The 23,333-nt window shown below is 42.8% G+C and overlaps 1 protein-coding gene across 5 annotated transcripts in view; it reads left to right on the top strand.

Annotated features, from left to right (window-relative positions):
• FSTL4 (follistatin like 4) overlaps positions 1-22,613 on the top strand; it is a 382,047-nt gene extending 359,434 nt beyond the window's left edge. For 4 of the 5 annotated variants that reach the window (XM_026858115.1, XM_026858117.1, XM_026858112.1 and 1 more), the window contains exons 9-16: positions 438-599; positions 1,623-1,757; positions 3,226-3,252; positions 8,485-8,603; positions 12,037-12,186; positions 12,775-12,882; positions 16,048-16,157; positions 19,250-22,613. In XM_026858115.1, coding sequence (XP_026713916.1) covers positions 438-599; positions 1,623-1,757; positions 3,226-3,252; positions 8,485-8,603; positions 12,037-12,186; positions 12,775-12,882; positions 16,048-16,157; positions 19,250-19,952 — 1,514 coding nt within the window. In that variant the 3' untranslated portion in view covers positions 19,953-22,613. The remainder of the gene's footprint in view (positions 1-437; positions 600-1,622; positions 1,758-3,225; positions 3,253-8,484; positions 8,604-12,036; positions 12,187-12,774; positions 12,883-16,047; positions 16,158-19,249) is intronic. The other variant, XM_026858113.1, reaches the window with a different exon arrangement.
• Positions 22,614-23,333: the final 720 nt, after the last annotated feature.

Raw genomic sequence — 23,333 nt, 5'->3', positions numbered from 1 at the left:
AGCAAATGACCAGGCTGTTTCCCGATGGGTATTTAATTAAAGTGTTGAATAATGTGCTACTTCTAATAGGGAAGAGCTCTAATTCCTTCCTTACTAGATTTGGTGAAGGTTTGGAGTTTAATTTATAAATAAGTGAGTACCCACCTAAGGTATAAATCCAACTTTACTTAAGTTCAATCAGTCACAATGCAAGAAAGCACGAACAAGCAAGAACGGTCTAAATCCAAAGCTGGATCTTGAGGCTGCTCCCTGGCATTGGCTTATTAGTTTATTCTCTATTATTATTTTCTGTTTTCTGTCCCCAAAGTTGAGCTGTAGCAAAACGATTGCGGGAGGCCAGGACACTGCTTCTCTCCCCCGTTCTGAGCTCAGACCTCTCCCGCGGGGCCGGCACCTGCCAGGGGACTGAAAAGTGGCCAATTCCTTGTTCCCCGCAGTGCCACCGGTGATTCGCGTCTACCCTGAAACGCAGGCGCAGGAGCCGGGCGTGTCGGCGAGCCTCAAATGTCATGCCGAAGGCATCCCTAATCCCCGAATTACCTGGCTAAAGAACGGCATTGATATCATGCCAAAACTATCCAAACAACTAACACTCCTAGGTAAGAACAGAATTTTGATTAATTATAGTATTGTAGACGGGGATTAAGGAGGATTATTTTGCACTTTCAACTAGAAGTTCTTGTCCTTTTGCTAAGCCACAGTTGTTGGCAATCATGTTACAAAACCCCTTGTCTTTTCTTTTTTATCTTTTTCTCCTGTGAATTTCTCGGGAAATACAGTATTGATTGATATAAGTGATAACAATGTTCTGTTAAGACAGCGTGCCTGGTTCTCCGCTGCCTCGCCTCTTGCGTACGGCTGTGCGAATCAGAAGAGGAACACATTAAATTATTTGTTCAGGAATGAGCAGTACACTGGGTGCAAGTCAGCTGAGAATCAGGCTGTGGGTCTCACACCCACCTCTGCAGAGGGAATTGGGCTCCTTGGCTCCTGTTGATCGTTCTTCAAATGAGGGTGTAAAAAGGCACAATGAAAGGCAAAATTATTTATTTGTAATTTTCTGTGTGACAATATTAAAAACCTTTCCATGACACCCACCCCCCCCCCGAGTCTGGCTGTGGTGGATTTGCAGCCCTTAACCACTGTTGGCAACACAGAGGTCCCTGCGTGGCTGGGTGCAATATCTCAAAATCTTCCAAAGGTTTTAGGCAACAGTTCCGCTCCAGAAAACAAAATGTTAGGAGGAACAGTAGAGAGACCCCTCCCAAACCCAAGTTTCTGGCGATATGATGAAAACCAGTTTGCAAAATCAAAGTTAAAATACGAAAGCTTTTTTTTTTTTTTTTTTTTAATAAGAAGTGAAATGTAATTTAATGTTTGCACTTGGGATTGTTCTTTGTTCATTTCTGGTGCGGAGTCTGTACGTGCTAATGGAAAGAAGCAAAACATCAATTCTCATGAGAAACCCCCAAGTACCTCTAGTTATGTATGGAGAGGCCTCACGCGGCGAAGCCACCCTGCTGAGCCATCGCCGGGTGGCTGCGGCGATGGAAGGCAATTAAGGGCAGTAAAAGCAATTAGCAAGGAGTGAGAAACGCTGTTCATGGGTGTCTTTCCTACAGCAAATGGAAGTGAACTTCATATCAGTAGCGTTCGATACGAAGACACTGGTGCCTATACGTGCATTGCTAAAAATGAGGTGGGAGTGGATGAGGACATATCTTCACTTTTCATAGAAGATTCGGCAAGAAAGACCCGTAAGCTTAAATTTCCATGTGTTTGTTTCTTTAAAGAGCATTGAAATGTAATGGTCTACATGCAGTTTTAATAGTTGAGTCCATTGCATGCGGTATGTTGGGCTCTTACTCGTAAGGCCATGACAGTTTTGTCTGCGCTTTGGTCGGAGGATTGTATGCTGTTTGGGGAAGGAATCACGTGGGGAAGGTAAAATCTCTTTATCCAAAACGATGGTGCCTTTCACGTGCCAGAAGCATGCTGAGTGTGGTACAGGTTACAGCTTTACTAAAGCAACAAATGGGCAATAGTTGGAGGACTCGAAGAATCCAAAACCTAATAGTTTGTCCAAATAGATGCAGTTTCGGAAAATAAATTTCATTGATTTTCTGGACAAGACTTTTTATTTTAAAGCCAGTTAAAAGTCAAAGTTCTCAAATATTTAGATGCTTGAAAAATGTTCGGACTGAATTATTTATTTTACCTGTATTTACATCGCTAGCTAAACCAGGTTTCCCTCGGTGTGAAATTATCTTCCACTTCAAAGGCAAATATCCTCCCAGCCTCTCTCAGCTGCATGTCTCCCGTAGGAGTGCAGCAGTGTTATCTTGACCGCGCTGTCCCCGAAACACAATTAATGAAGGAGGTGATTAGTTGCCCCGGTGGAAAAGCTCCCAGAGGCCTGATCCTTCGTAATTCTGCTGTCTTAGCTCCTTGGGAGATTGCCTGGGTTTATGGTGATACTAAAAGGCTAGGTGCAAATGGGATTTTTTGCTACTTTTCTGGCTGTTAATATAGAACAAGAATTGAAAACGAAGTTAGCCATAAATATGTGCTCTCATGGCGATTCTTTGGAAAATATATTCTATTCCTTATTAAACAGATTTATGTACTCTTGTTAATATCGGTCGTTTTCCCTTGAACACTTGAGCAAGGGAAATTACATTATGTTGAGAAATAATTGGATGTATCTTAAACAGAAATTCAAATGCAGATGTACTTTCAAAGACTATTTGAATCCTAAAAGAGAACGTAGTCGCCTGAAATCCAAGAAGGAACGCAGCAAAGCGTGTAGCTGCCGTAAGTGCCAGTCTCAGGCTTCTGAGAGATGTCATGTTTCTTTATTGAACCTGTGCAGAAAATCACAGCCTGTACCGTACCTCCAATTACGTTTGAAGGTAACATCTTCTCTTTCATAAGATTTTGATCTTTGCACAGGCTAAAGCTGGCTTCATTTCAGGGAGGATTTTTCCCCGTGTCAAAGTTTCTAAATTGTCTCTAGAAGGAGCACGTGTATTTAGAACTATCTTCTCTTTCCTGATATTTTATTTGAATGAATGTTGCAAAGTTTTCACAAAGTTCATGTAAACATGAGTATTATTTCAGTTACTTGCTACAATGAAAATTTTGACATTGTTTTGTTTTGTTGTTTTTTTTGTTTTTTTCTTTTCCTGATTATTTTCTGGCTTTCCCAATTTTCTGATGCTGCAGTTGCAAACATACTGTGGCGAGAGGAAGGTACTGCAGTAAAGTTCTTTTGTTGTAGTGATAATGTGCTTGTCTGCTTTAATAATTCCATGATGGGCCATTCTCCACTGACTTGCCACTAACTCTATCAACTTTCACAGTTACCAGATTAAGTACAGACCAGACATTTAGAAGCTAAACTATTCAAATAAGAGATATCACTCTCATAATATAAATCATACCTATAACTTCTTACATTTTCCCACTATGAAATAATAGATGACCATAAAATACATAAAAATGTGAATTTTACATAAACTGCCACCAGTGTGAGGAGCTTGAGATTCTCAAGCTGCATTAACAATTGCACGAGTGTCAGGACTGCTCCAAATTACCATAATTGAACAAGTAAGACATAAATTCAATACACTGCATTTTTAAGCAAGCAATTCGAGCTCTTCCTCCTCAGTAGCATGTATTGATGTTTACTAGACGGGCAACAAAAATTGTGTTCTTGACGGTTAGGAAAAAAAAAAAAAAAAAAAAAAAAAAAAAAAAAAAAAAAAAAAAAAAAAAAAGAAAAAACACAACAGGTTTTGCTTCCCTCTATCCTTTAAATCGATGCAGGGTAAAGGTTGGCCCCATTTCTCCTTGTTTTAATTGGCAGTTAAGATCTCTAGTTTGATCAGATTTATAGCGTGCCCTGCACAAGGTCAACATCTGTGTATCCTGGAAGCCAAATTAAAAAAAAAAAACCCAAACAACCAAAACAGCCTAAACAGCTGATTCGAAGGTATTATGGAGGCACTTGAAATGAAAATTTATTTGGTTTTGTGTGCATTTGTGCTGTCATAATTTCCAAAGCACACAGTAGGAGGGATCGTGGGAAGGCCCAGGGAGCTCTCAGGCAGCTTCTGCCTTGAGGTGTGGTGCCCCGGCACGGGGATGGGGAGCCTCCGGGCTCCTGGGGGCTGTGAGCAGGGTATTCCCTCCCCGGAGGAAGGTTCTTGGATTAAAATCCAGGCGTAAACCAGTTCTTACATCTGACAGTTGCATACGAGGACGCTGGGACCTTGGTGTCCTTCCAGCCTTGTGGGGAAGGTCTCCGTGCACTTGGAAGATGCTCCCGGCCGCGTCCTCTGCGCGGTGCAAACACCCCCCCTCCCGTTGTTCCTCCAGGAGGGGCTGCACGCTCACGCTGCCTTTGGAGGGAGCAAAGACCTTCCCATAACTAGTGCCTCCAGGTACTGGGAGCATTCTGGATTGCCTTGGCTTGGCCTGAAAGATTTTAGGGGCAGGAGGAAGGCGCCAGCCCTTAGTGACTGGTATGCAAACACCCACTGCTGCCTGCAGACGTGTCCACGCAGCGAGTTCAGCTGGTGGGAGGTCAGGAGAGGTGGCACAGCTGCCTACGAGAGCTCTCCAGCTCTTCTTCCCAAATATTCCACCCTAGGAGTGTCTCTTTGCTGCCGATGTTCCTGTAAATGGCCTTACGAGCACTAAGAATTGCTATTTCCCTTCTGCTTGGAAGTGAAATCTCTAGTGCATCTAAACAGTCCCGCGTCATCTGCGTGATGCTACATGGCTGTTTAAATACTGCATCCCTTATGCTCCCTTTTAAAGAAAGCGGTTGGATAACCCTACCAGATGTAGAAGTATTTAAAGAACAACTAAAAGTTTGGTTGCAGAAAGTCTTCTTGTAACGCTGCTAAACAATATGGACTTACTGCTTATCAGCCTTGCACATTTTAAATAAAATTATGAGCAATGTACAGGGAAAACAGGGGCAGTAAAAGCAAATTTACTATTGATGTTCCTAAACAATTCAGTATCTTCAGAGCAGGTTTATTCCCCTGCCTGTGTTGTTCTATAGTATTTGATCGGCGCATTCATTCTAGACAAAGAATCCATCGAACATCCTTTAGCATGTGAAATCTTGGCACAGAGAAAGCTGGAAGAGAGGAATGGTATTTTTGGTTTTACATCTTAAAGTATTCTTCCAATGCCATTACAATGAAAGCTTCTGTGTAAGTAGCAATATTAACAAACGGATTGGTAGACTTGAGCTCCTTTAAAATGATCGCATCCTCACACCCGCAAGATCTGTAGTAACTAAAGCTATTGGGAAAATGCCAAGACAGGATATTGTGTAGAACAAGCTTTTGCTGCAGGTCCGTTTTAACACAAGTAGTTGGTCATTTTAAAAGACAGTCTATCAGTCTGTTCTCAAAACCTTTCCCAGACCACGCACACATAAAACCTGAAGAAATGAGTGCACATAGCGTGACCAGCCAGTTAAACATGGAACTGGAAGCACGTGCAACGTTTACTCAGTGTACAAACTAGCTTTTGATTTTGTTCAGAGAAGACTGCGAGTAGCCCAAATGAGTAAGTAGAGATTTGTTTTCACGCCAGTGTTCATTTCTGCAGTGAGTGCTGCTTGCTTTAGAGCTGGATAAAGGGAGCATATCGTGCCAGCAGGCAACCATCAGTTACATGAATGTATGCACTTAAAAAGCTGAAAGCCTTTTTGTTACCAAATTTAAGTTCTCAAATATTTCCAAGCATTTAGATTAAATTGAAGAAAATTATTCAGGTATCAGATCAGAGTATCCTACGGTGAGAAAGTTGCCCTTTGATCTCCAAGGAGGGAAATACAAATGTACACTCAGATGGAGACTGTATTCCTCAAATGAGGAAAACACTTGTCATCAGGTGTCCTCCTGAGGTTTTTAAAAAATAAAGATGTGAGATTCAGCTTCATCTGGAATGGTTCAAATGAGAACTGTTACGTTTGCAAGACTCTCCCCATTCTCAGTGGGGTTTTTGTTAGACAGGTGAGGTGTGTTGCCTTTCATCAAGCCTTTAGTTTTTGAACTAGTTGTGTCATCCAGCCCGAAATCCGGTTAATGAGGGGAAAAAAGAAAAACCCTTCTGATTAGACCCCCAGTTCCCAATCTAGTACCCTCCTCACTAGTATAAATAACACAGCTGAGCAAAATTCTCCATTGCCCACCTCTGCACTGAAGTAATTCCCTGGAGTGAGGAGTTGCAGCAGTATCATCAAGAGTCTGTTTTACCAAGGGCCATGAGATTGTTTAGAGATGTACCCCAATCAAGACTTGGCAACTACTTCTTAAGTCAAAATAAAACACCTAGTTTGTCCGGTAAAAAAAACCTGCTTTGTCTAAAATTCAGTGTGAAGATTACTCTCTGAAAAAGTATTTCAATTTAAATTGGTAAGCTTTTTTTAAAAAGAGAGTACCTGAATGCTACTGGTAATTTGTAATGTATTTTAACCAGTCAGCAGAAAAAAGTTGTGCTAATTTTACTGTAAAATAAGTGTTGGGACTTGGCAAGTCACTAATTCTAAACCTACTGGGGTAAAATTACTATCAGAGTATTTTTCTGACTAATTAAGGCCTTAGTTCTAAAACACACCCTCATTGTAATAGGATCATCAGACAAAATCACGCTACTATTGTGCATGAAAGTAATGATAAGCATCTTCACAATGGTCATAATTTGTTGCCTGCCTGTTTCCACTCCTTAGGATTAAAATCCTTTTCTCATGAAAATATGTGCACTCATTCCAGCCAGGGTCAAATTCTGCCCTCCGAGGTATTCACTCAAATCCCACGGAAGCAGGTGGGAGTTGTGTGCGTGCCATGAGCGCAGATTTTGGTCCAAAGTGCCTGAATGAAATGTTTTAACAATATACTCGGGGGGGGAAAAAAAATCAGCCCTTGGTCCATAAAGCTAACGTAGTTCCTGATGGAAGTTTGGTAGCTTTTTTCCCACGTGCATGATCCCTCACTGTGGCATTACATTTAAGGATCACGGCTCCTGTACCCGCCTGATGCCCTAACTGGGGTATTTCTGTCCTGTGGTTTCGAGACACCCAGCTTGAACGTTGTCGGTACAGCAAACACCACATGCTGAGACATGAAGCCACTTATTTGGCACAAAAAGAGGGGTTTTTAGCACCAAAAAAAACCCAAACAAACAAACAAAAAAAACCCTTCTAGCCTTACGAAAGACTATGTATTTTACAAAATTTTCCAAAAACGCATTTATCCAAATTATACGTGTTTTTACTGTGAAGTTTTCCTGTGATGATTTAGTCCTCAATCCTGCAAACACTTAAAGAGATGTGAGAAACTCTGTAGACGTGAGGAGTGTTTAGAGCTGCCACCACAGGACCAGATGAGGGAATTGTAACGCTGAACGTTGTTCAGATCTGTAGAACCGAGACCTTGTTTCTCCACGGGTAAAATGCAATTAATTAGAAATTACAAATTATCACATCACCATATCGTTGGCAGATAAGTACAGTATCAACGTTACTGGGGGTGACGGTGGTCATCGCAAACGCTTGGTGGTGGTGATATGAAAAAGATGAAATGATGCTTGGATCTTTCTAACTAAGAGTGTTTGAAAAGATCCTGAGCATTTATCTCTTAAAGATGCTCGATACTGCAGTTGCATGTAACTGAAAAACAACTAAATTATCAGTGGTTTTAAGGCATTTCTGCATGATCGAAATGATAAAATACGATCTCCTAACAACAAAGCAATGACAGACAACCAGTTTTCCAAATCTCCTGGAATGCCCCAGTTGGATAAATGAGTGTTATTGCAATGCTGAACTACTCCACATCTGTGAATTACAGTTTGCAAGATTTCAAAAATGTGTTTGTTTTGGTGGCTATGGTTAGTTCCTCCAAATAGTTTTAAGAAAATAGAGGGATAGATATATTTTTATTCATGGAACAGATGTTAAGCAGTTCCGTTTTGCATCACAGTTACAAGAAGCCAAGTTACCTGTGACAGGACAACCTTCAGATTAATTTTAACTCAGGCTTCTCTCTCAGTTCTCAAATTATTAGTCAGCTGTTTTCAGTGAAATGATAGAAAAAAACCCAAAGTCATAACCTGAAGGAGTTAACAGTGCAATACAAGGGCTTCTTGTAATCAAACCCCACTTCGGTACATGTGCACAAGAGCTGCACGTAGCTATTTGTGTAGAACCGCTGCCACCAAGGCAATGCATTTTTGAATGTGTCTGTACCTCTTTGCTCCTTGAAGCCCTCGTTGTGACATGAAATTTGATTTTGTGAATGCACCAACTGCATCCAAATGACCGACTTCTATGCAAGGCAAATTTTGTTTCGTGTGGGAGGAGGGAGAGGGTTTTGTTTGGTTTTTTTTTTAAATTCCTAACAGCTATGGATACATACAAAAAATTAAAATCCTACTCCTTTTGCTTTATCCCCCTTCAAGGCCTGAGTGTTGGAAATATGTTCTATGTCTTTTCTGATGATGGGATCACAGTCCTTCAGCCAAATGAATGTGAAATCCGGAGGCACATCCGGCCTGAAGAGAGGATTTTCACAAGTTATGTAAGTCCTAAACCCAGCAGGTACAGTCGACAGCTAGGAAGCTTTCTCTTAATCTCCTCGAAGGTTGTTATTGCTGAAGGACCCCTTTGACACAGTGGGGTTCATGTGACAACCCAGAGCTCTATCAGCTTCTCCTCTTGAAAACTAAGGGAACCACGTATGTTGAAAGACTGACGTGGAGGATTACTGACACGCTGCAGAGAATTAAGTTATCATGTCAAAACCCAAGCAAAGACTTTCACTTGTCCTCTCTGACCTGTTTACATATCCACGCCCCAAAGTTGTAGCTGGGCTGCAGGGAAAGTGCAGAAGTCAATAGCGGAGAGATGCACGTCACTCACTGGTGCTAACTGGCCCCCATTTTCTGCCAGCAAAGCAGAGGGCTACTTTCAGCTCTTTAGAAATAGTGTCCCAGGTTAAATCACATCAGGGAGGCAAATAAGAATGCACAGAGATGGTTGTGCCACACTGCTCCTCCGCATCTTCTTCCCCTCCTGAACCAGAGACCTGCACCGGCTTTGTTTGCTCTCTGGCATTTTTCTGCCAGCACCGAGCTCGCCTGACCCTTGCTTTTGGAAATCACAGGGAAAAAATTTGTTCAGGTGTCAGGGAACGTCGGGCGCTGACTCGTAAGCAGTGGAGCTCGACATGGCAGGTGGGAGAACCCGTGCCTGGAGGCCCCGTGAGGCCAATGTTCTCAGCGACCTGTGTTGTGTACTCTTGTGTGGTAACACACATCATACCGAATCTTATAAAATACAGGTGCTGAAATACATCCTGACATGCTTTCTAGTCACTCCTTTATTTAGGGTTTGGGTTTTTTTAAAGACTCAATTTACAGGGGTAGCTGAGGATGTGGTACTTCTGAAGGAAAGGACTCAGCCTTGCTTTCAGTTTTGAGAGGAATAAAAGGGGAAAATCACTTATCGTAAGCCCTGAGGGCTGGGTCTGGCTCTGCTGCCGTGGGGCAAGATCTTGTCAGTCTGTGTATTCAGTATTTTTAAAATCTCAATAAATTTGTGGTTGATATTGTTGTTTGTTTTTTTTTCCCTGGATTTTAATATACCTGAGTAGAAATCCAGACTGATGCTCACGCCAAGCCTGGTCCTTAGCATGGACTTAATATTATTAAGCCACACTTGAGCTGTTGCTACTCAAAGACAGACATCTTGTGTTTCTTTTCCAAAGAGCTGTAAATATTGAAGAGGTGGTTCTGGAGAAACAGCTTGAAAAAGAACAAAGGGGAGAGGGCACTTAAGGAAATAATGTCAGCACAGTGGTGGGCATAAAAGGTATTTTTAACGTCATTACTTGGCTGCCTTTCAGAGAGACCTCTAAGGGTTTCCTACAGATATCATAGGGCCTTTTGCCTTGACAGAAGCAAGATTGACTTTTTTTTTTTTTCCCTCCCTTTTTCCTTTTAGTATCTCAAGTATTTGCCACGTAGACAGTGACAGCAGCCTGCAACTTTAGGAGGGTTTCTACAACAAAGATTTCTTCATCTGCTGTGAGAGGTCACAAAAGCAGGTAGAGCAGCTGCGGCTGAGCGCTGTAGCAGAAAGGCCAGTGACCTTTCCCTGCTCCCGTTGGTTTGGGTGGATGCTGTGACAGCCCAAGCCCCAGCGCACAGCTGAGGATGAGGAGGGCAGTTTGGAAGCTGTCAGGCACAAACAGACACTGGAAGCCCAGGGCTGGGCTTTTGCAGCATCTTTTAGCTTGCAGTAGCACAGATCCCCAGCCTGGCTGGAGGGCCAGAAAGGAAAATGCAGCCAAGCTGTTGAGTCTTGTATCTTTAAGCCTTAGATGTTGTCGTGGTTTAAACCCAGCCAGCAGCCAGACACTCACCTTCCTCCTGTCCCGGGGGCTGGGGAGAGAATTGGAGGGGGAAAGGTAAGGAGACTCGGGTTGAGATAAAAACAGTTTAATAATTAAAATTAAATAAAATTAATAATATAATATACAAAACAAGTGATACACAGTGCAGTTGCTCAGCATCCGCCAACTGATAGCCATCGCTTTCCTGGCTAGTGATCCCGGAGGAGGGAAAATCCCCAAACTCCCATCCTGGAGAGAGAGAGCTTCCTGGCCAACCCCCATCTATATACCGAGCATGACGGTGTGTGACACGGAATATTCTGTTGGCTAATTTGGGTCTGATGCTCTGGCTGGGCTCCCTCACACATTCTTGTGCACCTGCACACTAGCAGGACATGGGAAGTTGAAGAGTCCTTGATTTCTTAGCAACAACTGAAAACATAACGTGTATTACCAGCATTCTTCTCATACAGGAATCCAAACCACAGCATTATTCTAGCTACTAAGAAGGAAAATTAGCTCTATCCCAGCCAAAACCAGGACACATGTGGTCTCCACTGAGGTACCTTGCTGACAGATCTGTGCTGCTTCGAGGTGAAATCTTTGTAATCACCCCTCTGATACAGAGCCAGTGTTGGCATTGTTCCTTCTTGCACCTCCTCTTCCCCTGAACAAGCTCTGCTGCTCTAATCGCTTCCCCCTTAGGGAGGCTCTGCCATTATTTAAAGTGACCCAGCTGTTGTACTGACAAAGTTTAAAACCAACAGTTGTGCTCACTGAAATATATATATAAATATGTGTGTTCATACGGCCTGACCCTCGTTTCCACACCGCAGCCTGGTCCCACACAAACGCTCTTTCAAATAAAGCGACTCGACAGGAGGAGGAGCGATGCAGAGGAGCCAACACGCAGAGGCTTGTTGGTGAGATCACGAGTGACTCCTCAAACTTAGGGTACCAGTGGGATGCTGCTAAAGCTAATACCAGCTTTGCACAGGACTCAGTGAGTGAAGGGTCAGAGACAAAATAATGGCATCAGGCAGCTGCGAACAGGATTTGCTCCAAAGCAGCAGAATTTGGTTCCTTTTCAACTGGGGAAGTTTCTCTGTCGGAGCAACAGACTGTAGGACCCTGCTTGTTTTGCTGCTGTTTCCCCGAGCACAAGCACCTTGGAGCACCCTGTCCTGAACTGAAAATGAAGACTTTACCAAAAAATCTAAAGCTGTGATTCAATGAATGTAAATCACTGGTTTTTCAAAGCACGGGGTCATATTTCTGTTGCTAATAAATGCTGACAGCACTGCAAGTCCTGGTGAACCACGGCGTGCTTCAAACGATGGATCCATAGACTGTGTGGTTATTTAAATTCAATGTGAGTTTGCAGGAGGTCCAGCTGTTTAATGTCACTGGGTAGAGCCAGGCTGCAGTGTGCTACCTGATAAAATAATTATTTCCATTTTTTCCAGGAAAGAAAGGGGGGAAAAAATCGTCCTAATGGAATCCCCATAGAATTTTTTTCTGTGGTTTTCAAGGCTAAGCTTCTTGCTGCTCCAGGCCCAGAACTTATAGAAATTAAATCTTTTCTCCTCTGCTTTTTTTTTTTTTTTTTTTTCCTCAGGAAGAGATCTGTCCTAGAGTGGAAGATGAAGGCACTCAGTCCTGCCTCTGGGCTTCAGCGGTCAATGTCAGAGACAAGTACATTTATGCAACACAGCCTAAGCAGAACAGAGTAATGATAATTGATATCCAGACTCAGAAAGCCGTGCAGGTACTTACAAGGGGAATGCTTCATTCAGTGAGGGCAAAAGACTTTGATACGGGACAAAAAAAAAAAGTATCTCTTTGCCCGGTGGATCTGCTGACATCACTAAAAAGTTGGGCCTGTGTTGCTTTCACTCATGGGGTCACAGTGTTTGTAGCCTCAGTGGTAGGAAAAAACTCCTTTACGGGCTGTTTATCATCATCTTGGGGCTGAATCTGCAGCCAGGCTTGCAGCTAGCCTGGTAAAATAATGCTAGAATGAATTTCTGGCTTACACTTACTGACCTTGCTGATAAGCAGGTTGGGAAGAATGAACTGGTGTGGGTATAATTCAAGCAGAAATTGGCCCCCGATCTACTGGCTGTAAGTAGCAGCAGAAGCTGGAGCGATGGCTAGCTGGGAAATGGCACCGAGCAGCCAGATTTTTCTCCTGCTGGTGCTGCTGCTGCTCCCCCAGTTGGTCTGAAGGTAATGGTGGGAAGCTGCACCAGTGGGTGCGACCGTGGTACATGGGAATGTCTGCAGGGAGCTAGCGCGGCGCTCGACACGTGCGCTGGGGTCACTGCGTAAATGCCTGTCTCTGTGTTTTTTTAAGTCCCTGGATGTTGACCCGTTACCAACCAAATTACACTATGACAAGTCCCACGACCAAGTCTGGGTGCTTAGCTGGGGTGACATGCAGAAATCCTCACCAACGCTGCAGGTAAGTCCTTACCCACCTGAGCTTTTGCCCTTCCTCGGCTTGGCCCCATCAGTAGCAGGCTGATGACTGGTTGGTTGCAGGTAATTAACAGCATTTAATGGTCTGGCTATAAAGCTGCTCTTTCATTTGCATATCGAGTATGTTTTATTCATCCCTCCTCTGTCCATCCTCACATATTTTTCCTGCTGTTTAATTTGTTTTTGAGCAATGACTGTGCTGTAGGCTGGCAGCAGGACTGCTTTGCTGCCAAGCTCTGTTGTGTTTTAAGGCTGATGACAGAGCCAAGTGCCGTAAAGTCGTGCAGCAAGGGCTGGCAGCTGACTGTGAGCAGTACGAGCCCACCATGCTCCCAGGCATTTCTGCAGCCGGTGTGAGTGCAGCTTCTTTTTAACTTGATTGAGGTCTAAAAGCAGTGGGTGCCAGGAAGCCGCAAAGAGCATGCTTTGTGCACAGAAATCTGTTACTCTTCGGGTTACTGGGAGTGGTTCATCGGAGGTGCACACCCTTCTCTGACGTTATTATGACCTGCAGATTTTTCTGTCTGCAGAGAATTTGGGGGGCATTGCGTATAAAAGAAACATTAAAAGGTGAATGAATTGTACTGCGCCTCAAGATCTGTAGCTCTTTCAGGATTATTAGCCCTGAGCAAAGCCACCCTGTTTTCCCGTTTGGTAAAAGCATTTACCTCTTCCTGTTTTCCACATAAGAGAAGTCCAGGTTTTCTGCCAATGGACTAAATAGCTACTTATTTTCCTTAAACTCATTTTGTCACTTGTCTCTCACAATCCTTCAGCCTCCTTTTGGATGATGATGGAGCATAATGTGGTCAAATTGCTCCTTTCATAGTAAAATGCATCCCTAGGGCGTGAAAAAAAGCATAAACAGCAAAAGTTAAAAGCTCAGGGGCAAATTCTGTTACAGGGTGTCTGACTCCACTAGGAGGGTGCCAGGGAGGTCCCTGGAGCTGCTCGGCGCTCAGCACCGTCAGATCTGTGGTGATGCTGAGCTCTCTGGGGCACAGTAATGCACGTAGCTTTGGACAAATAAATTAGCTTCCGTTTCTGGATTGCCCTGGAGGATTCACTGTTCTCTTGACAGTACAGACACTCTAAGTACAGGAATCTAATTGGGCGTTTTGCTGCTGCTGTGTGTCATACGACAGACTTGACACCAGCGGTGATGCGACCCATCCAGTAGTTATTTTCTGGCACCTGCTGCCCAACCTTTCTGGAAACGTAAGTGCCATGTGGGTATTAGGAAGGATTTCTGTGCAGAAGGGGCTGTTGGGCGTTGGAATGGGCTGCCCAGGGCAGGGGGGAGTCCCCGGGATCCCTGGAGGGGTTGAAGAGTCGGGCTGAGCCAGCGCTGAGGGATCTGGGGGAGCTGGGAACAGTCAGGGGGAGGGTCGTGGTTGGGCTGGAGGAGCTGCAAGGGCTTTTCCAACACGGATGATTCTGGGATTCTGTGAATACTGCCTCTACCAGAAATGTTTGCTTCTGAGTCTACATTAAAGCATTCCCCAGCGGGCGGAGGAGAAGGGTGGCTGTACTTTCTGACCTAAAAACCTACAAATCTGGAGGCTACGTTAGTCGTGGGGTGGCCCAAAGGCTTTTCTGGAGATGCTGCCCCATGAAGGTGGGACGAGCCGTCCCCACCAGCCACATGCTCCATCTGAGATAAAGACTGCAGCCTGCAGGCTTGCAAATAATAAAGAAAGAACCAGCAACTCAACATGGGCTTTTTCAGGAAAAGATGCCAGGAACAGGATGGGGGCAAACAAAAGAAGGTTTCTGAGGCAGTGCCACCAGTTTGTCTCACCTGGGGACAAGCAGTTTTCTGTACAGGGTATAAGGAGACAAAACGGGCTCTCTTTACCCTTTCTGCCTTAATTTCTTCCACCCAGCTGTGAGAGGTTTCTGTAATTAAAGGAGAGATGGCACAAGCATGTGATTATTAAGAAGAACACACCATCTGCACAGTTGGAAACTTGTTATAAGGCTCCAGCTCTCAGATAGTCCTTTTTGTTATCTTTATGAAGTGCTGTTACACACGTAGAGAATGAGATTAGCATCAGCGGATCTTTTTTTTTTTTTTTTCCAACCTTCTTTCTCAAAAGGTGGGCAGTGACTGATTTGGCAAAGTTTGTTCTTAAAACCTGCCGTGATTAGTTACAGACATGCAGTGAATTATTTTTTTTTTTTTAACAAAGATGCTACTGCAGAGGTTGGTCTAAATTTCCACTCTGTCTTTGGAAGTCAGGTATTTATCAAACAGCCGTTGCAGCCAGCTAATGGGATGCTGTTGTTGAGCCATTATTGGCTTGTGGGAAGCGAACGTCTGGCCTGCACGAAAGCACTGTGCAGGAGTGGGCATCTTTCTTGAGCAATCTAATTGGAAGAAATCTAAATGGCGCAACCAGAACAGCTGTCTGAACTAAACCTTGTAGAGTTTTAGCATTTCCTTAATGAATTGTGTAGCTATAAATTCAAAGCAGCTACCGCTGCACATTAGAGCAGCAGAAGTTCCTGATGAATGGACCAAAGTCATCCTGAACCAAGGAAACAATTTGAGTATTTAAGCGTTTTAATTATTGAAAACTTCTACCTCTCGTTTTCCGGAGCGGTGGAGGGAGGCGAGTTTCCATGTGCAGGGGGACGGCCAAAGGGCCTTTCTCTGCTCCTCCCTAAATTTTCTATGGTGTGAAAGATGGTTGAACAGTTCTTGTCCTTCAAAGTGATAATTAACTGCGGTGAGTTGGTGTTTGATCCTTCAAGCTGGTAAATTATCATTGTGCATTTAAGTGATATTAATAAATATGACCATGAAATAAATGTTTATTTTAGACAGGGCAGGATAAATTATCACGGTCTTAGTGTTGTCATACTACCGGAGCAGCTGCGTGACTGCTCTTTCTCGAGATATAAACATCTTATGAAAGTCAAGTTGTGTACTTACCTTGCAAATGTCAAGCCTCAAATACTATTTATTTGCGCACCTTTCGCAAGACAGCTACACCGAACAATATTTTGAAGTCGTTCATCAATTTGAGTCTTCTACGTCCCTGGGAAAAGCCACTCGGTACCGTGTATGTCTGTGTAATCTGTGTTTACCTTCTGCCTTACTCACTGCTTTGCCTGTACTCAACCTTGTGTGTATTTATTGTAGGTAATACCAGAGGCGAGCGCAGGGGAGGATCAGCGTGTTATCCGCACGCCGTTTGAAGGAGTGGATGATTTTTTTATACCGCCTACAAATCTTATTATTAATCACGTCAGGTAAGAAATGATCTTAATGAATGGCAGTAGTGACCATGCTGCTCTTCCAGTGAGCATCCTTCTAGTAACCTTAGAGCACTTTACAAATGTGAACGAATTAATTCGTGATCAAGTTAGCTACTCTTGTCCCAGTTTTCACATGTGAAATGGAGAAATGGTTGAGCAAATTACCAGTCGTTATTCAGCAAATCAATGAAACAGCAAGAAGCAAACCTGGATTTCCCTTAGCCCATGCACGGGCATTCAGACCTCAGCTTGGTCAGCCGTGCCTCCTTGCAGCCTTGCTTGCGCTGGGAATTTGATGGCCAGAACTTTGCCTTCCCTGCCTCAAAAACTACTTTACGGATCTGGGCAGAAACTGGTGTCAAAGATTTATCGCCTGAAGTGGTAAAAGTTTATTCTGCCTGAAGTATCAAGCGTGGTTCTTCCACGTGTTTCCAACTTGTTCAGATATTGGATCTCTGTGTGAGGTGCATGGTTTAAGCAGAAAAGTGGTATGCGCTGCATATTAAAAAAAAAAAACAAAACAAAAAAAAACCACCTCTATGAACCATCAGCTTTGAATGTTAATGTAATGTAGTGCTTAATGAGATTGTATAACTAACATACTAATAACTTGGAGTAATACTGGCTGCTTCCCAGCAGGCACAGGAAGCCTCCCATTAACATTATCAAAATTGATGATAACCGCACAGCAATTTATACTATTCTTACCATGTTATAACATAACAACTGTTTAACCATCTTCTGTCCCCAGTATAGTTTAACTAAGTTAAACACTCAAAAAATCATAATGTAACTCCAAACATTAATCTTAGGTTCCCTGCAGTGAGCACCGAGAACAGAGGGGTCACACTTAAATGATTATGTGTTGAATCTGATCCAAAATAAATAACTTTTGCTTCCTGAAACACAAAATAATGAGACATACTTCATAGCTGTCATTCTTAATTTTTCCCTACCTCATTTTTCCAGTTTGTTTTCAAAATATCATTATGACTAATAGTGGTGCTGGGGGGTAGATGATTCTGCTGAATGTTAAAGCCTGCAATGATGGTCTGGGGTCAAAGACAGGAAGGTGGAACAATTGCACTTTTTTTTTTTTTTTTCAGTTTTATTGTCTTTTTGCTTCCGTGTGATTTATCAGCTTTATACAGATGATCTTCCAAAAGAAATATTAAACTCAGATAATGGTCTCTAGTTTTCCGTCTGCAAAGCAGAGAATGCTGTGCCTAATTTCCTATTTCATTTGTTCAGGGCCAGATCTTTGTCCGTTCTCTCTCACCCTCAGCACAGAAAAATAATTGCTCACAGTCTAATGAGACTTACTGAGATCATGTTCTAAATTCTCCACTCAGAAACAATAAATGGCAATACTGGCGTTTCCCAGGAAGGTGAATATTTAAGCAATCTCTTCCGCGAGCCAAAAAATATTTGTATGCAAATGTTCCTGCATATGTATTTCATCCGCCTGTTATTTCAGATGGATATCTAGGAATGTATCCATTTTTATTAGCTCCCAGGGTAGATTGTTGTCTATTAAAAACTCCCTAAGTGCAAGGTTTTCTTTGAGATTTCGGATCATAGATTTCATGCAAGCGCTCTGCCTCTTCTGCAGCTGTGTGCACATAAAACACATTCTGACCCACTTTTTTAAATTAAAGTTTATGATAAGAGCCATTTTTTAACTTCTTGAGGCATTTGGCCAAGTATTAAGGAAGTCTTGGGTGAAAAACAAAAATGCTGTGAGGGAAGGCATTTTTTTAAAGTGTACTTAAAATGCGTTCATCCAGGAGAAATGCAAGTGTCATATCCAATTTCCCCACACACAGCGCGCTACGGATCTCCACTGCAGATATTTTCTGAAGGCTCTAATGGATGTGAGTATAATGGGAAGATGAAAGGCTTAGCCCAGTGATTTTCATGGGATCATACACTACATTGGCTCATTCTTTAGAAGTGAAATCATCGCTGAATGTCTCATTGACAGATGGATTAAGAATAAAGAAATAAACCCAGTGTTTTAAGCAAAATATGTATTATCTACACGCAGGCATATTGTCCTCCACGTTTCACAAAGCAATTTTACATCTTTCGAGGAAGAGAGTGGAAACTAAGCACTCACTTCATTTTCTTCTGTCTGCATTGAATGGATGGAAAGGTATTCGATGTAAAATTAGTTTTTGTAAGTCAGTATCAGTGACCTGTGAATCCAGGGGAACACAAACAGGCTGTTTCTATGGGCTCCCTCTCAAATTAAGCAGAAACCTTTCTTGGCTATTCTTGACCTTTTCTTGTCTTCAGCAAAGGTCAGATGTGCTGCAGCATATATCTTTTACAGAACATTTGTTCTCTGCTCACTGGTGTCTGCCCTCTCTTGAGACAGAAAACAAAGACCCCTTTTCATCAGTGCACCCTGGCTGGTTGTGTTCCTCGAGAAACGTTTTACACCTTCCCCAGGCTGGCAGGACGGTGCTTAGCAAAGTCTGCTCTAGACCTCAGCCTTGCCAGCTCCCGCAGTGGTCCCCAGGCACCACGGGGAGCAGACACACATCACAGCTACCCTCTGGTGCTGCAATTCAGGAGATGAGGTTGGACGTGATCTTCACTCAGTGGTTACACATACAGCTCCAAGTTGCACTCTGGCTCCAACCCGGCAGGTATATGCTTTATTTTGAATAGGTTTGAGGTTGAGGAAGTGTGTATATTGAATTATATCTCTCTAGACCGTAAACAGATTAAATACAAAACTGGTCAACTGGCCAGCCTACAAAACAGCCGAGCCTTCCTATCATCGCTGTTGTAAATTGGGCTTCCCAATAAAAAGATTCAGCTCTTGAAGATGTTACTCAAATACCCAAGCACATATTCAAGCTCCCAGGATCAGGTTGCTAATTTTAACTGAAATATATATTAGCACATTTTAGAAGTACTGAAACGAGAGAGATTTCTTACAGAAAAGAGACAGCATTATTGCACACGCTTTCCGAAACCAACAGGATAGAGTTTCCCAGTTCTGCTGACTTTTGTCTTTTCTCAAGCATATCGCCATCTCTCCAGAGATGACTTCAGTGTCGTGTTTTCTATTTCAGGTTTGGCTTCATCTTCAACAAATCGAAATCCGCAGTTCACAAAATTGACTTGGAAACCGTGACCCACATCAAGACGATCAACTTCAAAAACCATAGCTGCGTGCCGCAGACCATGGCTTACACCCACCTGGGCGGTTACTTCTTTGTCCAGTGTAGGAGGAATAGGTCGGGGGCCACCTCCCCGCAGCTCGTTATTGACAGTGTCACCGATGCCGTCGTCGGCCCCAATGGCGACGTGTCGGGCACACCCCACGTCTCCCCTGACGGACGCTACTTGGTCAGTGCAGAGGAAGACAGTGGCAGGATCAAAGTCCAGGCTCTAACCGTCCGAGGGGAAATCAAGTTGATTTATGACTTACAAACAGACATACATGTATCTGATCTGACATTTCAACCCTCTTTCACCGAAGGCAATCAGTACTATATATATGCTACTTCACATTTGCAAACAGATGTGCTTTTTGTAGAGCTGTCAACGGGGAAAATGAATGTACTGAAGAATTTAAAGGACCCTATCACATCCAAAGACTGGCCCTGGAGCAGCTACAACAGAATTATGAAAGACAGTGGATTATTTGGACAGTATCTCATTACACCAGCTAAAGATTCGTTGTTTGTTATAAATGGGAGGCAAAATACGTTACGCTGCGAGGTTTCAGGTATAAGGAGGGGTAACACAGTGGTCTGGGTCGGAGAGGTATGAAAGGGCAATAGCAGTAGAGCCTTCAGCAGGCAAGTACCGGTTGGACCTTTACACTGCAACAAATGAGCAGTAGCATTGTATATTTTTACACTGGGAAACAAAAAAAAAAAAAGAAAGGAAAAAAAAAAAAAAAAAGAAAAAACAAAAAACCCCTGTATAGGCTTCATGGTACAACACTGGTCTACTTGCAAGTTTTATAATATAAGGTATGCTCTGCTAATAGGAAGTGGTTTTGAAGGGATATTTTTTATTTGGGGGTATGATTTGTGGTTATGAGAAAAACGCTGGGAAGCGAATAATATCTCCACTGAGATATCGTATAAGCCACGAAACCTAGTGATTCTGTAGAACAAAACAGACTTTGAGTTTCCATACTGAGGAGCTTTTATGTTACGTTCAAGCCATCACTTTTCTTTCCCGTGTACCTTGCCCGTTAGCTGTGCTGACTGCCCCACCCCGACACAGAGAGACTACGGAAGCAATGACTGCAGTTAAAATTCACCTTTGGGTGACGAGGGAAACTAAGCATCAGAGATCAGATTTCAACCCACGGAAAACTCGGAGAGCGATTTAATGAAAACGGATGGGTTTTCTCTGCGGGATGGCTTTGGGAGGAGTCACAAATGTGATTTCAGAAGGAGGCATAACAGAAATAGTAACTGTCAGCTCGCTTTCTTCTGCGCTTAATTTTGCTCTCGGTACTACCGAAGGCAATGTTATGAGTGTCCCCCCCCCTCTTCTAATGCATATTTGTGTGATTGTACTTGAGAAATTTGGCATGAAATAACCAGGCCATTAGAGTGGGTAAAAGCCCCGCTGAGGGTGGGATCAGAGGTTGTGAAATATTTTTCGAGAGGGGGGCATTAGGCTTTCAGCAGCTTGTGAGTGCAGTCAGCTTGGGCACAATATGCAAAATCTGCTCTTCAGGGGCAGAGAATTAGTTACAGTTATCCCCATAGGAGGCAGCAACACTTCTAGAAACTGTTGGCTTCTCTTATTAAATATTTAGTAGCACTGAAGTCACTTGGTTCTTCGTAAAATAATAGCTACAATGACAGAGGGTATTTTTAATAGAAAACTCACTCATTTTCTAGTCACAGCCTTAATTTGCCTATTTCTTTTTAGAAATCCTGGGAAACAATTTTTCATCGTGATTTTTTTTTCTTCCCATTTAGAGTACACTTGTTTATAGTCAATTATCTTTTAGTTATGAGCAAAGAGATTCATGTAAAAACAGCTGAATTGCCCTAGAATGCAACAGCTGGCATTGAGAAATTTCAGTTGAGTCCCCATAAAAATACAGATCCGTTTGCACATTTGGAAGATATAAAAACTTTTCTAGTTGCGTGTTTTTTGGGGTTTTTTTTGTAACTTTCTCTATCCATCACCATGAAGGAATCAGGGCAAGAGCAGCTATGGCTCTCTCCCAGCAGTGCAGACCAGGTGGGCGCCGCTGCCGCCGCCAACGGGCGCATCCGAGCGGTTGTGTCTCACATACTGCTTTGAAAAATGGGGTCTTGAGGTGGGTGAAATCCCTCTCTGTAGGTAAACATCTGTCGCACCGGAGCCACCCACCGGCCTTTTGAAAGACCCAAAGCGTTTTGCGAGTGACTTCGTTGCCCGGAGTTTGTAGGAAAGCAGCTGCTGATCGCAGTAATTATTTTCCAACGCAGATGCTTATAAGTCACCCATTTCACAATGCACACGGAGGGGTTTGAAGTGAGAAGGATGCAGACCAACACTGGTAATCTTTGCTTTAAGTGTTAAACTTTACCAAAAGAGCAGCATTTTAGCATGGCTGTAGACCTGAAGTAATTTAAACCATTTCGGTTCTATAGAGAATATGTAAAAATCTGTTCAGACAGACGAAGAAGGGGAGCTGAATCCTATGAATTCATGAAACATGGAGTCCTTGAAATTGCCCTTCATCACCCATAGGCTGAGACCTCCATCTCTTTCCACTTATGAGCCATAGGGGTTAGAAGAGACGATCCCATCATCGCCACACAGACGTAGAAAACCGATTGGCGTAGCCTTCCTTTAGCAATGCATGGTGTCCATGATTTTCTACTCATCTGGTTAGGAATCATACCCATGTCAAGGAAAGGAGAAGACCAGCTTTGTAAGTACCTTTAAATATGCACAACTCCTTTCTTGAACAAAGCTGTATCCATACATTGCAGTCATCCTAAATGTGTTTTACCAAGGCCAAACACTGCTCTCGTGTTCTCTTTTATGACTTCTTGAATATTTTATTATGCCTATGGTAAGTTTCCCTGTAGAGACGTTCATTGTGTCATAGATCAAGCAAATATTACTTTTTTAAGAATATTTAAAAAAAACACAACTGTATATATCTGTTCAGGTAAATATTCTCGAGGCTGGTTTATATATAGGCTGTGAAAGATGTGTAACAGACCTCACTTCTTCCTGTTTTGTCGCAAAATATCGGAATAGCGTTCACTTGAAAAATCCCACTTGGACCTTCCAAAGATGTTCCCTTTCTTCCCTCTTCAGCCCAAGTTCTGGTGATGTGTTTTCTAAGTTATCCTAATAGTTATATATCATACTTAGAAAATGAAGTACAACTTAGATTGTCCACACTACTTGTGAACAGTTCCAACGACAGTCAAATCTGACATTAAAGTGCTGCACATTTGTTACTCTGATTTTATTTTTTTTATGACACAGAACTTTTATATATACTCAAAAATGTTTCGACTCATTTTTGCCTTTCAACTCTGTCACAAAGACACCACATTTCCTTGTTTGCAGTCTTTCCCACTCCCTTCGCGTTCTCCACCAATTCACAATTCTTTCCTAGCTAATAAATTAATTAATTCATCGCAGCGATTAATTGAAATGAATTTAAATTGAATTAATGACCATTTAGTTATCCTGTAACACACACATATCAGTTGGGTACACTCACACTAGAATCATGGAAAAAAATAAGACAATAAGACTCTAGTCCCAAGATCAGCTGCATTTTCTGTTCATCGTTGAGGTTAAACAGCAGTATAATGGAAATACTCTTTTGTCTTAGTATTTCCCTCAGTATTTTCACTTTTTGAATGAGAGTTTTTACTTAACATTTTCAGCTATGCAGTTCAGTGACTATTTAGAAACCATCCACTGTTCTTTTAAACCGGGGGGGAAGACTCACAAGTGCCTTAATTTGGAGTCTGTGACAATAAGTAACATATCCTTATCATGTAATACTCTGATTTTTTTTTTTATCTCCACTGCAAAAAAAAAATCAACAAAAGGCCCAAAAGATCTCCTTGGGCAGAGGTGGGCAGTGCCCACAGGATGGGTGGAAGATGGGGAACTGCCAGGACTGCTCGGTCACCGCTGCAAAAGGGACGTAGCAAGGGGGGG

Source organism: Athene cunicularia, assembly GCF_003259725.1.
Source record: "Athene cunicularia isolate RWA chromosome 13 unlocalized genomic scaffold, athCun1 chr13_part1, whole genome shotgun sequence".
Taxonomy (NCBI): Eukaryota; Metazoa; Chordata; class Aves; order Strigiformes; family Strigidae; genus Athene; species Athene cunicularia.
The sequence above is the reverse complement of the archived record's forward strand: the minus strand, read 5'-3'. Positions and strand labels throughout refer to the sequence as shown.